At 44.9% G+C, this 15,725-nt stretch overlaps 1 protein-coding gene across 1 annotated transcript in view; it reads right to left on the reverse strand.

Annotated features, from left to right (window-relative positions):
• Positions 1 to 15,188, reverse strand: part of LOC147121368 (EH domain-binding protein 1-like) — a 94,219-nt gene extending 79,031 nt beyond the window's left edge. The window contains exons 1-2 of the mRNA XM_085981574.1: positions 15,125 to 15,188; positions 14,139 to 14,519 (exon numbers count right to left, since the gene is read on the reverse strand). Of these exons, the coding sequence (XP_085837700.1) occupies positions 14,139 to 14,242 (104 nt within the window). The 5' untranslated portion in view covers positions 14,243 to 14,519; positions 15,125 to 15,188. The remainder of the gene's footprint in view (positions 1 to 14,138; positions 14,520 to 15,124) is intronic.
• Positions 15,189 to 15,725: the final 537 nt, after the last annotated feature.

A 15,725-nucleotide genomic window follows, 5' to 3' on the forward strand; every position in this document is an offset into this window, starting at 1 on the left:
CTCCTGAATTTTGCCAGTTAAGAGATTTCAAGATCCCATATGCTTTGCTAACCACTCTCTCAATATGTCCCGCCACCTTCAGGGACTGATGCACATTAACTTCCAGGTCCCTCTGTCCCTGCACACTCTTTAAAACTGTGCCATTAAGTGTATGGCCCAGTAATTCCTGTCGGGGGCTTGCCGCGCGTGCAAGCCCCCGATGTGCACTTACCCGGCGCGCCGACATCTGAAACCTGGCCCGCAGTGGATTTCCTGTCAGTGGCCCGGTTCTGATGTCGGCACGCTGTGCTAACCTGACCCAGCGGCGTAGTTAGTGCGATGTGCCGGCTGGGATCAGGTGAGCACTGTTCAGCCAATCAGGGGAGGGGAAACTTCATTCATAAGTTTGATAGTAAAGACTGTCAAACTCATGAAAAGTACGGCACCCCAATACACTACTTAAACTTTAAATAAAATTTTAAAAAGCATCCCAATAATTAAATTAACTATGAATAACTTTAAAAAACTATTTTAAACAATTAATCAAATTTTTGAAAAAAATAAATTTTTAAAAAATAGGGTCTAAAACTAAACTTACCTTACTGTAGATTCTTTAAAAATAATAAACCTGTGGAAAAAAAAATTCTAAATTGTACTAAAAGACCACTTACCTGTAAAACTAAGTACTTATGTGTGGTTTTTCAATGCGTAAAAACCGGAGGCCTTTACACACGCGCAAATCTGTAAAAATACAGGAAATCCAAGTCGCACGCGCTGCCCAATACCGCGCATGCGTTCAGCCTCTTAACCCCTTGGGTCAGAGGACAGGAAATGCCGGTTTTCAGCACATGCTGAAAACCGGCAATTCCTCCTGGCACACACGTGAGTACCCTGTCCGTACTCACGCGTTGTGACAGGAATTACTGGGCCAATATTGCCTCTCTCTCTTCCTTCTGCCAAAATGCATCACCCCACACTTCTCTGATATAAATTCCATCTGCCACTTGCCTGCCCATTCTGCTAGCCTTTCTACGTCTTGTTGCAGTTGATTGGTATCATCATCACTGTTTGCCACACCCCAAGTTTGGTGTCATCGGCAAATTTAGAAATTCTACTCTGTACTCCGATATCCAGGTCATTTATATATATCAAAAAAAGCAGTGGCCCCAACACTGACCCTTGGGGAACACCACTGTCTACCATCCTCCAGTCTGAAAAACAGCCATTTACCACAACTCACTGTTCTATCCTTAAGCCAATTCCTTATCCAAGCTGCCACTGACCGACCTATTCCATGAGCCTCAATTTTGTAAACTAGCCTTCTATGTGGTACTTTGTCAAACACCTTCCTAAAATCCATGCAGACAACATCCATTGCATTCCCTTCATCAATCCTCCCTGTTACTTCATCAAAAAATTGAGTTAGATTAGGCAAACACAATCTGCCTTTCATAAATCCATGTTGGCTCTCCTTAATTAGCTTAAAGCTTTCCAAGTGCCTGTTAATTTTTTCCTTGATTATTGTTTCTAAAACTTTACCCACCACTGATGTTAAACTGACCGGCCTGTAGTTACTAGGATTGTTCTTGCACCCTTTATTGAACAATAGTGTCACATTGGCCCCTGACAACATCCCGGCTATCGTGCTGAAGACTTGTGCTCCAGAACTAGCCGCGCCTCTAGCCAAGCTGTTCCAGTACAGCTACAACACTGGCATCTATTCAACAATGTGGAAAACTGCCCAGGTATGTCCTGTCCACAAAAAGCAGGTCAAATCCAACCTGGCCAATTACCGCCCCATCAGTCTATTCTCAATCATCAGCAAAGTGATGGAAGGTGTCATCGACAGTGCTATCAAGCAGCACTTACTCACCAATAACCTGCTCACTGATGCCCAGTTTGGATTCCGCCAAGACCACTCAGCTCCCGACCTCATTACAGCCTTGGTCCAAACATGGACAAAGGAGCTGAATTCCAGAGGTGAGGCGAGAGTGACTGCCCCGACATCAAGTCAGCAGTTCACCGAGTGTGGCATCAAGGAGCCCTAGTAAAGCTGAAGTCAATGGGAATCAGGGGGAAAATGCTCCACTGGCTAGAGTCATACCTAGCAGAAAGGAAGATAGTTGTGGTGGTTGAAGGTCAATCATCACAGCCCTAGGACATCGCTGCAGGAGTTCCTCAGGGCAGTGTCAAAGGCCCAACCATCTTCAGCTGCTTCATCAATGACCTTCCCTCCAACATAAGGTCAGAAATGGGGATATTCGCTGATGACTGCACAGTGTTCAGCACCATTCACAACTCCTCAGATAATGAAGCAGTCCATGCCCGCATGCAACAAGACCTGGACGACGCTCAGGCTTGGGCTGATAAGTGGCAGATAACATTCACGCCACAGAAGTGCCAGGCAATGACTATCTCCAACAAGCGAGAGTCTAACCACCTTCCCTTGACATTCAATGGCATTGCCATCGCTGAGTTCCCCACCATCAACATCCTGGGGGTCACCATTGACCAGAAACTTAACTGGACCAGACACATAAATACTGTGGCAACAAGAGCAGGTCAGAGGCTAGGTATTCTGCGGCGAGTGTCTCACCTCCCGACTCCCCAAAGCCTTTCCACAATCTACAAGGCACAAGTAAGGAGTGTGATGGAATGCTCTCCACTTGCCTGGATGAGTGCAGCTCCAACAACACTCAGAAGCTCGACTCCATCCAGGACAAAGCAACCCACTTGATTGGCACCCCATCCACCACCTTAAATATTCACTCCCTCCACCACCAGTGTACCGTGGCTGCAGTGTGTATCATCTACAAGATGCACTGCAGCAACTCGCCAAGGCTTCTTCGGCAGCACCTCCCAAACCCGCGACCTCTTCCACCTAGAAGGACAAGGGCAGCAGGCGCATGGGAACACCACCACCTCCAAGTTCCCCTCCAAGTCACACACCATCCTGACTTAGAAGTATATCGCCGATCCTTCATCGTCGCTGGGTCAAAATCCTGGAACTCCCTACCTAACAGCACTGTAGGAGTACCATCACCACACGGACTGCAGCGGTTCAAGGCGGCGGCTCACCACCACCTTCTAAAGGGCAACTAGGGACGGGCAATGAATGCTGGCATTGCCAGCGATGCCCTGATCCCATAAACAAATAAAAAATATTTTTTAAATTGCCACTTTCAAATCCTCAGATCCCCCGCATCTAGGGAAGATTGGGAAATTATGGCAAACCCTTCCGCTATCTCCTCCCCCAATTCCCTTAGCAACCTGGGATGCATGCCATCTGGACCAGGCGACTTATCCACTCTTAGCATACCCAGTCTTTCTAGTACATCCTGTCTATCAATTTTCACCCCTTCCATTGCTTCTACCTTTTCCACTTCTACCGATATTTTGTCAGCATCCACCTCCTTAGTAAACACCGATACAAAGTACTCATTCAGTATTCTAGCATTGCCCTGCGCCTCTAAGCATATATCTTTGTCCCCAATAGGCCCCACCCCGCCTCTTGCTACTCGCTTACTGTTTACATGCCGGTAGAAGATTTTTGGGTTCCCTTTTATGTTAACCGCCATTCTACTCTCAAATTCTCTCTTTGCCAATCTTATTTTCATCTTCACTTCCCCTCTCAACTTTCTGTATTTGGTCTGGTTCTCCCTTGAATAATTCACCTGACATGCATCATACACCCTCTTTTTTTTTTTGCTTCATCATCTTCTCTATCTCCCTCGTCATCCAAGGACCCTTGCTTTGGTTCCCTTACCCTTCCCTCTTGTTGGAATGTACCTAGCCTGTACTTGGAACATCTCCTCCTTAAAGATCACCCATTGTTCCGTTACAGTTTTTCCCGTCAGTCTTTGGTTCCATTTTACCCTGGCTAGATCCTTTCGCATCCCATTGAAGTTAGCCCTATTCCAGTTTAGGAGTTCCACTCTAGATTGTTCCTTGTTCCTCTCCATTGCCAAGCTAAATCTTATGATATGATGATCACTCGTACCCAAGTGTTCTCCCACAGACACTTGGTCAACCTGGCCCACCTCATTCCCCAGCACCAGATCCAGCAATGCCTCCTTCCTAATTGGGCCAAGAAAATACTGGTCAAGGAAATTCTCCTGAACACATTTCAGAAATTCCTCCCCCTCCTTTCCCTTTACCCTAGCATTATCCCAATTGATATTTGGGTAATTAAAGTCCCACTCTATAGCTCATGCATATCTCTGCGATTTCCCTGCAGATTTGCTCCTCTACCTCCCTCTCACTATTTGGAAGCCTATAGAATTACCCCCAATAGTGTGGTCATACCCTTTTTGCTCCTCAACTCTAACCAAATGGATTCTGTCCTTGTCCCCTCAAAAACATCCTCCCTTTCCGAGGAGGATGCAGAGAAACTCCAGGATGATTTGGACAGGTTGGGTGATTGGGCAGATGCAATATAACGTGGATAAATGTGAGGTTATCCACTTTGGTGGCAAAAACAGGAAGGCTGATTATCTGAATGGCAATAGATTGGGAGAAGGGGAAGTGCAACGAGACCTGGGTGTCCTTGTGCACCAGTCACTGAAGGTAAGCATGCAGGTGCAGCAGGCGGTTAAGGCGGCAAATGGTATGTTGGCCTTCGTAGCGAGAGGGTTTGAGTACAAGAACAAGGGTGTCTTGCTGCAGTTGTACAGGGCCTTGGTGAGACCACATCTTGAATATTATGTGCAGTTTTGGTCGCCTTATCTGAGGAAGGATGTTCTTGCCATGGAAGGAGTTCAGCGAAGATTCACCAGGCTGATACCTGGGATGGCAGGAATGACGTATGAGGAGAGATTGGGTCGATTGGGCTTATACTCGCTGGAGTTTAGAAGAATGAGAGGGGATCTCATTGAAACTTATAAAATTCTGACAGGACTGGACAGACTAGATGCAGGAAGGATGTTCCCGAGTCCAGAACCAGGGGTCACAGTCTAAGGATAAGGGGTAAGCCATTTAAGACAGAAATGAGGAGGGGGCCGAATGGCCTACTCCTGCTCCTATCTTCTATGTTTCTATGTTTCCAACATTACAATGTCTTCCTTAATCAGCACTGCCACCCCACCTCCCTTTTTTCCTTCCCTATCTTTTCTGAACACCTTGTACCCTTGAATATTAAGTGCCCAGTCCTCACCGTTTTTAAGCCACGTTTCTGCTTAGGATAAACCTGGCAATTACAGGCCAGTCAGTTTTAACGTCGGTTGTGGGAAGCTCTGCAGTCCTGCCACATTCAGTCGTGAATGGTGGTGGACCACTAAACAACTAATGGGAGGAGGCGGCTCCATGAATATCCCCATCTTCAATGATGGTGGAGCCCAGCATGTGAGTGCAAAAGACAAGGCTGAAGCGTTTGCAACCATCTTCAGCCAGAAGTGTCGAGTGGATAATCCTTCTCGGCCTCCTGCTGATGTCCCCACCATCACAGAAGCCAGTCTTCAACCAATTCAATTCACTCCACGGGATATCAAGAAATGGCTGAGCGCACCGACGACAGCAAAGGCTGTGGGCCGCAACAACATCCCGGCTGTCGTACTGAAGACTTGTGCTCCAGAACTAGCCACGCCGCTAGCCAAGCTGTTCCAGTGCAGCTACAACACTGGCATCTATCCGACAATGTGGAAAACTGCCCAGGTATGTCCTGTCCACAAGAAGCAGGACAAATCCAATCCGGCCAATTACTGCCCCATCAGTCTGCTCTCAATCATCAGCAAAGTGATGGAAGGTGTCGTCGACAGTGCTATCAAGCAGCACTTACTCACCAATAACCTGCTCACTGATGCCCAGTTTGGGTTCTGCCAAGACCACTCGGCTCCAGACCTCATTACGACCTTGGTCCAAACATGGACAAAAAGAGCTGAATTGCAGAGGTGAGGAGAGTGACTGCCCTTAATATCAAGGCAACATTTGACCGAGTGTGGCATCCAGGAGCCCTAGTAAAGCTGAAGTCAATGGGAATCAGGGGGAAAACTCTCCACTAGCTGGAGTCATACCTAGCACAAAGAAAGATGGTTGTGGTGGTTGAAGGTCAATCATCACAGCCCCAGGACATCGCTGCAGGAGTCCCTCAGGACAGTGTACTAGGCCCAACCATCTTCAGCTGCTTCATCAATGACCTTCCCTCCAACATAAGATCAGAAGTGGGGATGTTCGTTGATGACTGCAGTGTTCAGTGCCATTCGCAACTCCTCAGATAATAAAGCAGTCCATGCCCGCATGCAGCAAGATCTGGACGACATTCAGGCTTGGGCTGATAAGTGGCAAGTAACATTCACACCACACAAATGCCAGGCAATGACTATCTCCAACATGCGAGAGTCTAACCACCGCCCCTCGACATTCAACGGCATTACCATCACTGAATACTGCACCATCAACATCCTGGGGGTCACCATTGACCAGAAACTTAACTGGACCAGCCACATAAATACGGTGGCAACAAGAGCAGGTCAGAGGCTGGGTATTCTGCAGCGAGTGTCTCACCTCCCGAGTCCTCAAAGCCTTTCCATCTACAAGGCACAAGTCAGGAGTGTGATGGAACATTCTCCACTTGCCTGGATGAGTGCAACTCCAACAACACTCAAGAAGCTCGACACCATCCAGGACAAAGCAGCCCGCTTGATTGGCACCCCATCCACCACCTTAAACATTCACTCCCTCCACCACCGGCGTACCGTGGCTGCAGTGTGTACCATCTACAAGATGCACTGCAGCAACTCACCAAGGCTGCTTCGGCAGCACCTCCCAAACCCGCGACCCCTACCACCTAGAAGGACAAGAGCAGCAAGCGCATGGGGACACCACCACCTCCAAGTTCCCCTCCAAGTTACACCCCATCCTGACTTGGAAGTATCTCGCCGTCCCTTCATTGTTGCTGGGTCAAAATCCTGGAACTCCCTCTCTAACAGCACTGCAGGAGTATCTTCACCACACGGACTGCAGCGGTTCAAGAAGGCAGCTCACCACCACCTTCTCAAGGGCAATTAGGGATGGGCAATAAATGCCAGCTACGCCCACAGCCCATGAACTAACAAAAAAAAAGCTTTTTAGAAACAATAATTCAGGAGAAAAGTAACAGCCACATGGAGAAGCATGGACTAATAAAGGAGAGCCAGCATGGATTTGTTACAGGCAAATCAGATTTCACTAACTTGATTGAGTTTTTTTGATGAGGTAACAGAGTGGGTGAATAAGGGCGGTGCAGTTGATGTGTATATAGACTTTCAAAAGGTGTTTAGTACCATATATTAGGCTTGTTAGCAAAACTGAAGCCCATGGGATAAAAGGGGCAGTAGTAGCATGGATACAAAATTGGCTAAGGGATAGAAAACGGAGAGTTGTGGTGAATGGCTGTTTTTCAGACTGGAGGGAGAAATGCAGTGGCGTTCCCAAAGGTTCAATACTGGGACCATTGGTTTTTGATATACATTAACGATTTGGACTTGGAGGTACAGGGCCACAACTTTGAAATTTGCAAATGACACAAAACTTGGAAGTGTTGTACACACTGAGGAAACTAGTAATAGACTTCAAGAGGACATGGACAGGCTGGTGGAATAGACGGACACATGGCAGATGAAATTCAATGCAGAAAAGTGTGAGGTGATTCATTTTGGTAGGTAGAAGAGAGACAATACAGACTAAGTGGTACAATTTTAAAGGGGGTGCAAGAGGAGAGAGACCAGGGGTGTTTGTGCACAAATCTTTGAAGGTGGCAGGACAGGTTAACAAAGCAGTTAATAAAGTACTGTATATGGAATCCTGGGCTTAACATATAGAGCCACAGAGTACAAAAGCCAGAAGAGTTATGCTAAACCTGTATAAAACACTAGTTTGGCCCCAGCTGGAGTATTGTGTTCAATTCTAGGCACCACACTTTAGGAAGGACGTGAAGGCTTTGGCGAGGGTACAGAAGAGATTTACTAGAATGGTTCCAGGGATGAGGGATTACAGTTACGTGGATAGACTGGAGAAGCTGGGGTTGTTCTCCTTAGAGCAGAGAAGGCTAAGAGGAGATGTGATAGAAGTGTTTAAAATCATGAAGGGTTTAGATAGAATAAATAAAGAGAAACTGTTTCCAGTGGCTGAAGGGTCGATAACCACAAGGAACAGATGTAAGGTGATTGGCAAAAGAATCAGAGGTGACACGAGGAAAAACCTTTTTACGCAACGAGTGGTTAGGATTTGGAATGCACTGCCTGATAGGGTGGTGGGTACAGATTCAATAGTAGCCTTCAAGTATTTATCCAATTCCCTTTTGAAGAAGAAAAATTGCAAGGATATCGGTAAAGAGTGAAGGAGTAGGGCTAACTGGATTGCTCTTCGAAGGAGCCGGCGCAGACTCGATGAGCCAAATGGCGTCCTTCGGTGCTGTACTATTCTATGATTCTATACCAGTGCTATTTGTCATGCTAGCTAAACTGAGAATACAGTCAACATACCTTGCACAATAATACAGATGTGCTAGACAGAATATCAAAACAATAAAACAATACTGTCAAACAGAGAATCTAAACACACGTGAATCCCAGGATTAGATTATTGGCTTGAAATCGTTCCAGGGTTAATCATTTAAAAAAAAAACGATCACAAACTTTACAGGATTCTTTTGTTCCATTCTGCGTTCCACTTTTTTTTGCTAGCAATGGCTATCAGTGTATCCAAATTGGTAGTGTGCTCCACATGATGCAATAAAAGATCAACTGTCATGATATTACTGCAAGTCAATGGTGAAGGCAGAGAAGTATAATTGGGTGTCATCAGTGTACAATGTAGTTAACCCTGTGCTTGCAGATGATGTCACCAAAAGTTAGCATGTAAATGATGAAGAGGAGGGAGACCAAAGACGAGAGCGAAAAGAGGCATTAAATCTCATTACATTCCATACACCATTCATGAAGCTACTGAAGCAGGATTAAACTCTGTATTAGAAGTATTCATTTGCAATCATTCTCATCATTAAAATATCTCAAATCTTAAAGAATGGAGTACTTCCAATACAAAATTCTCCCCCTCACATGTTTTTAATTTAAATGTTTGCAGAAGTATTACTCACTAATACTATATAGCACTATGATGGGAACAGTTCAATTTGTATTTTGACCTTCACACATGATATCCACTCAGCTGAGTGTCTGCACACATTCAGAAAGACTTATGTGATTCTTATTTCAGGACGCCAAACTGAAGTGGTCGCCCATTAAATAATTTAGCACTGGCTGAATATTGCTGCGTAAACTGCCTCATAGAAAGCATTCTTCTTTAATCACTGTGGCTTCTTCATACCCGTATAACTTCCTGGTAATCAATTACAGAATACTTCAATTATGATTGCATTAAATCTTTTACAGTGGACACCATGACACATTCATGATATGAGGACACAAATAACCTCCCAGAGATGTCGGGGAACATAGGGTCTGATGAAAGGGAGGAACTGATAGAAATCAGTATTTGTAAGGAAATGGTGTTAGGGAAATTGATGGGATTGAAGGCGGATAAATCCCCAGGGCCTGATAATCTACATCCTAGGGTACTTAAGGAAGTGGCCCTAGAAATAGTAGATGCATTGCTGATCATCTTCCAACATTCAATGAAATCTGGAAGAGTACCCATGGATTGGAGGGTAGCTAATGTTACCCCACTATTTAAAAAGGTGGTAGAGAGAAAACGGGGAATTATAGACCGGTAAGCCTGACATCGGTAGTGGGGAAAATGCTAGAGTCCATTATAAAAGATGTAATAGCAGAGCACTTGGAAAACAGTGACAGGATCGGACAAAGTCAACATGGATTTACAAAAGGTAAATCGTGCTTGACTAATCTACTGGAATTTTTTGAGGATGTAACTGGTAAAATAGATAAGGGAGAACCAGTGGATGTGGTGTATTTGGACTTTCAGAAGGCTTTTGATAAGGTCCCGCATAAGAGATTAGCGTGTAAAGTTAAGGCATATGGGATTGGGGGCAAGGTATTGACTTGGATAGAGAACTGGTTGGCAGACAGAAAGCAAAGAGTTGGAATAAACGGGTCTTTTTCCGAGTGGCAGGCGGTGACCAGTGGGGTACCGCAGTGATCGGTCCTTGGACCCCAGCTATTCACAATATATATTAATGATCTAGACAAAGGAACTAGATGTAATATCTCCAAATTTGCAGACGACACAAAGCTGGGTGGGCGTGTGTGCTGTGAGGAGGATGCCGAGAAACTCCAGGATGATTTGGACAGGTTGGGTGATTGGGCAAAAGCATGGCAGATGCAATATAACGTGGATAAATGTGAGGTTATCCACTTTGGTAGCAAAAACAGGAAGGCAGATTATTATCTGACTGGCAATAGATTGGGAGAAGGAGAAGTGCAACGAGACCTGGGTGTCCTTGTGCACCAGTCGCTGAAGGTAAGCATGCAGGTGCAGCAGGAGGTTAAGAAGGCAAATGGTATGTTGGCCTTTGTAGCGAGAGGGTTTGAGTACAGGAACAAGGATGTCTTGCTGCAGTTGTACAGGGCCTTGGTGAGACCACATCTTGAGTATTGTGTGCAGTTTTGGTCGCCTTATCTGAGGAAGGATGTTCTTGCCATAGAAGGAGTTCAGCGAAGATTCACCAGGCTGATACCTGGGATGGCAGGAATGACGTATGAGGAGAGATTGGGACAATTGGGCTTGTACTCGCTGGAGTTTAGAAGAATGAGAGGGGATCTCATTGAAACTTATAAAATTCTGACAGGACTGGACAGACTAGATGCAGGAAGGATGTTCCCGATGGTCGGGGAGTCCAGAACCAGGGGTCACAGTCTAAGGATAAGGGGTAGGCCATTTAGGACAGAAATGAGGAGGAATTTCTTCACCCAGAGAGTGGTGAACCTGTGGAATTCTCTACCACAGAAGGCAGTAGAAGCCAATTCATTAAATATATTCAAGAAGGAGTTGGATATATTTCTTAAGGCTAAAGGGATCCAGGGGTATGGGGAGAAAGCAGGGACCGGGTACTGAAATTGGATGATCAGCCATGATCGCATTGAATGGCGGAGCAGGCTAGAGGGGCCGAATGGCCTACTCCTGCTCCTATCTTCTATGTTTCTATGTTTCTATGAAGTGAATTGGCAGATAATGACAATACTGATACCATAATTCCAAAACTGGACAAAACCATTCCATGAAAATCATAGTGTGCTTTAATACAAAAAAACATCTTGAAGTAATTTCAAAGTTGCTGTCGCTCTAGGGTTCAGATGACTGTTCTACATTCATCTAACTTTGCTCTCATGATTTAGCATATCTGAGTTCCCTGATCAGGTAAATGTTTTGTAATCATTCTGAGGGATCTGCTATTCTCTATGAAGCAGTATTATTTATCAGTAAATCCTTCTCTTCCCGTCAACGGACCTAATCTTAACTGTCAATTAGCATCACGATGTAAAACATTTCCTGTGGCACAACATGGATCTGGACAGCACAATTTGCCAACTAATCTACAATGGAAGAGTCCAAATCGCTTTTACAAAATATATACAAAGGACAGATGTCTAAGATCATGCTCAAGTCTTTTCAAACACTCTTGGGATTCAGGTGACTAGTAAACCATTTGACTGTCACTTTTGTAGTTTAGAACATATCCATACCTCTAAACGCAACTAGTTACTGTTTATATTTCATAATGTAGGGATATATGTTCATATTCATACAATAAAATCATCTCATTGCTCCCACATGTACCTGGATGAAGTGAAAATACAGTGGAAATGTTTGGAAAACGATTAAACATTAGTTCTTTTGTTCTGGACCTGGCTTATAATCTTGAAAGTGTACAAATAAATGCACATGTTTTGGTTACAAAACATGATATTTGAACTAGGTTTACGATCCTTAATGCGAGTATTCTCAAGCAGTTTTGCTTTAAAACAGTACTGAATATATGTGCAAATTTCAAAGTGTTTTTAAATAAACTAAGGACCACTACATATTTACCTTCAATTTTATTAATTCTGATGGTCACAATGTAAATATGGTTGTAACAAATGTTCCAGGAGATTTTATGCCAGAATAGGGAACAGTGAATTGATTAACGCATGATACACACGTGTATCTTAATCAGGTTAATGTCATTATTCCAGGACAAAACACATTGGAACATTCATTAAAACCATCAGCATACAGGAAATCTTTTAATGAGTTCTCACAATGTAGTGGTATAGTGAAACATTAATCACCTGCCCTAATGGGGCACAAACTCCACCCGCCCACACATCTCCATACTCCCAGCAGCAGTCACCTTTCTTACTCTTGCTAGCAACAGTCAATCAATCAATTGATCTACATGCTTACAACTTCCACACACACCCACCCACAAATCCAGGTCTGGACCTGCCACAGACCTGAAAGAGCTGGCCAAAAACATTCCCTCCGTGCCGAACATGTTCCCTGGCTACAGAGGTGCGCACTAGTACACTTTCAATTCCAGTTTTCCCATCAGCTGCCGAACTGCAGATCTCATCAAAACCCCCGATTTTAAAATCAACGTAGAGCCTGTCTGTCTAAATGTGCTCTTTACTGCGTTGCATGGCACTCAGACTAGTAAACAGTAACATGTACACGGGACTATCTTGCTTCCTTTTCAAGTTACTAGTTCCTCGATAAGATGTCTAGCCCCTGGAGAGGCCATTGGCTGGTCTACAAAGAGCAGAATGACCTTCAAAAAGAATGTGTAGTACATTAATCTGAGATGGAGAGAATACAACATCAAGATTAACAATATACTGTCTCTTCAACCATTGTTACAGAACCAGACATTTACAGACATTTGCCAGTTCTTTGCTACAGCAATCGAAAACTAATCCCACCCCCAGCTCTCACCCCATAATCCTGTATCTTCCTGTGCTTCAAATAATTGTCCACTTTTAAAGATGTAATGATCTCTGCCTCAACTGCTCGCTGTGACAAAACCATCCATGTTCCAACAACTCTGCATATTATTGTCGTATCACTGGTCTTGGTGTTAACCTCATCCTCGTTCTTGGGCAACTGATAGTACAAAAAGATGTTGACTCCCAAGACACTGGCACAGGAATACCAAGGTAGATTATTATATATTAATGCTGAATGGTCAGTGACAAATGATAATGGTATTACTATTACAGTATTGCAAATCACAGAATCACAGAAACCCCACAGTGCAGATAGAGGCCATTTCGGCACATCGAGCCTGCACCGACACATATCCCACCCGATCCCTGTAACCCCCACATATCCCACCCTATCCCCGTAACCCCACGTATTTAATCCCCCTAACACTAAGGGTCAATTTATCATAGCCAATCAACCTAACCAGCACATCTTTGGACTGTGGGAGGAAACCGGAGCACCCGGAGGAAACCCACGCAAACACGGGGAGAAACCGGAGCACCCGGAGGAAACCCACGCAAACACAGCGCCAGGGACCCGGGTTCGAATCCGGCCTCGGGTGACTGTCTGTGTGGAGTTTGCACATTCTCCCCGTGTTTGCGTGGGTTTCCTCCGGGTGCTCCGGTTTCCTCCCACAGTCCAAAGATGTGCGGGTTAGGTTGATTGGCTATGATAAATTGACCCTTAGTGTTAGTGGGGTTACGGGGAAAGGGTGGGATATGTGTTGATGTAGGGGTTACGGGGATCGGGTGGGATATGTGTCGGTGCAGGCTCGATGGGCCGAAATGGCCTCTATCTGCACTGTGGGGTTTCTGTGATTCTGTGATTCTGTGAATGTGCAAACTCCACACAGACAGTCACCCGAGGCCGGAAAATAAACAAGAATCTATGAGCTGAAACATCCAAATTCCTCTATATTCCAGTCCCTTGCCAGTGTAGAAAAAGCTTATTTGGCAATAATGAATCACAAATGAAAATCAAACCCAGAGCATTCCAAAAGCTGCAAGATCATCAATACCAATCTGCTAATATGATGAACCCCATTTATTTATGATTTTAATAAAACGAAAGCAGGAGCATGTCCCTTCAGCTCTCTGAACATCTGAGATTTCTCAACCCCACCCAATTCCCATCGTGTGAGCTGGTCTTTGCAGAGAATAAATCACATCGTTAGTGGCAGGAAGGGATGGCTGCTTGCCAACATCACCACTTACAATCTAATACAACAATAAATTTATTATACTTACCATTTCTTTGTGCACTCTACCATTAATTCTTGGTACGAAGCCACAAATTGGAACTTGGATGCATGCTTCCCTACACGTTGCAGTCGTTTCCAAACTGAAGCCATGATTATTATAACTTGTTTTTGGTCAGATGGGTTCAGGTACAGTACACAACTTAGGTTTTCCAAGTTTATAAATTAGAGAAGTACAATGATAGGTCCTTTATGAGGGATAACATTTCTTTCTCATTGTTCATTAAAAAAAAATCACAAATAGGATGACACATTCCAGTGTGGATTGCAAAGTACTCCAGTAACCTGCATGACTGTGGCAGGAAGTTGCTGTCAATTCATGTAGTCATTCCTCTTGGGTTAAATGACGTTGAATCATCCGGCCTGGAAACTGAGACAAATGACACATGGATAAGTTTAAAATGAAATGCAAACAGGATAATTTGCAGGCACAACTGCAGCTATGCCATTAGCAAAAAAAACTGGCAGACGACAGCAGCTGCTTACAGAAGCACTTTACCGAAATATTTAAACTGACTTTAAAAAAAATCTATTTTCCTTTTATTTTTTCATATGTCATTGTTAAGAATTGAATACGACTTCTGACAGTTCAATCTCAACAGCTAGGCATGCATGTTATTTATCATCAACTTCCTGTGTGCTAAATATTGCAGTAAATGGCGATCTAAACATTTCTACACAATATATAATTGAGAAATGTCTGTAATGCTTTCATGCCTGCCTCGGAAACATAACGTGCATTATTCATTACCGTTAAAGCAACTTGTCACCCGACTTTTTATTTTTAAAGTATGTCCTTGTTTGTTATAGAAGTTTACACAACAAAAGATTACAACTAAGCTGATAACAAGGAAAAATAAGTAAACAGTGATCAACGTAACACATGCAAATAAACCCCTTTGAACATTTATCGCTGCACAAAATCAGCGGAGATATAGGCCACAAAAAAATGACAGTTGAAGTATGAGGACGAACATGTCAGATGGAGCCTTTGTTTTCCAGCTGAGAATGTGCCCAGTCTGGAAAATTAAACACCCGCCTTTTGCACTAAACACAAACAGATGCTGCCCCACAACCCCCAAAACAGATGCCCATCGCCTCACTCCCTCCCCTCACATCCACCCCCATCGCCTCACTCCCTCCCCTCACATGCACCCCCATCGCCTCACTCCCTCCCCTCACATCCACCCCCATCGCCTCACTCCCTCCCCTCACATCCACCCCATCGCCTCACTCCCTCCCCTCACATCCACCCCCATCGCCTCACTCCCTCCCCTCACATCCACCCCCATCGCCTCACTCCCTCCCCTCACATCCACCCCCATCGCCTCACTCCCTCCCCTCACATCCACCCCATCGCCTCACTCCCTCCCCTCACATCCACCCCCATCGCCTCACTCCCTCCCCTCACATCCACCCCCATCGCCTCACTCCCTCCCCTCACATCCACCCCCATCGCCTCACTCCCTCCCCTCACATCCACTCCCTCCCCTCACATCCACCCCACCTCCCCTCACTCCCTCCCCTCACATCCACCCCATCGCCTCACTCCCTCCCCCTCACATCCACCCCATCG

Source organism: Somniosus microcephalus, chromosome 3, assembly GCF_052327205.1.
Source record: "Somniosus microcephalus isolate GS21.2 chromosome 3, FLI_Smic_1.0, whole genome shotgun sequence".
NCBI lineage: Eukaryota > Metazoa > Chordata > Chondrichthyes > Squaliformes > Somniosidae > Somniosus > Somniosus microcephalus.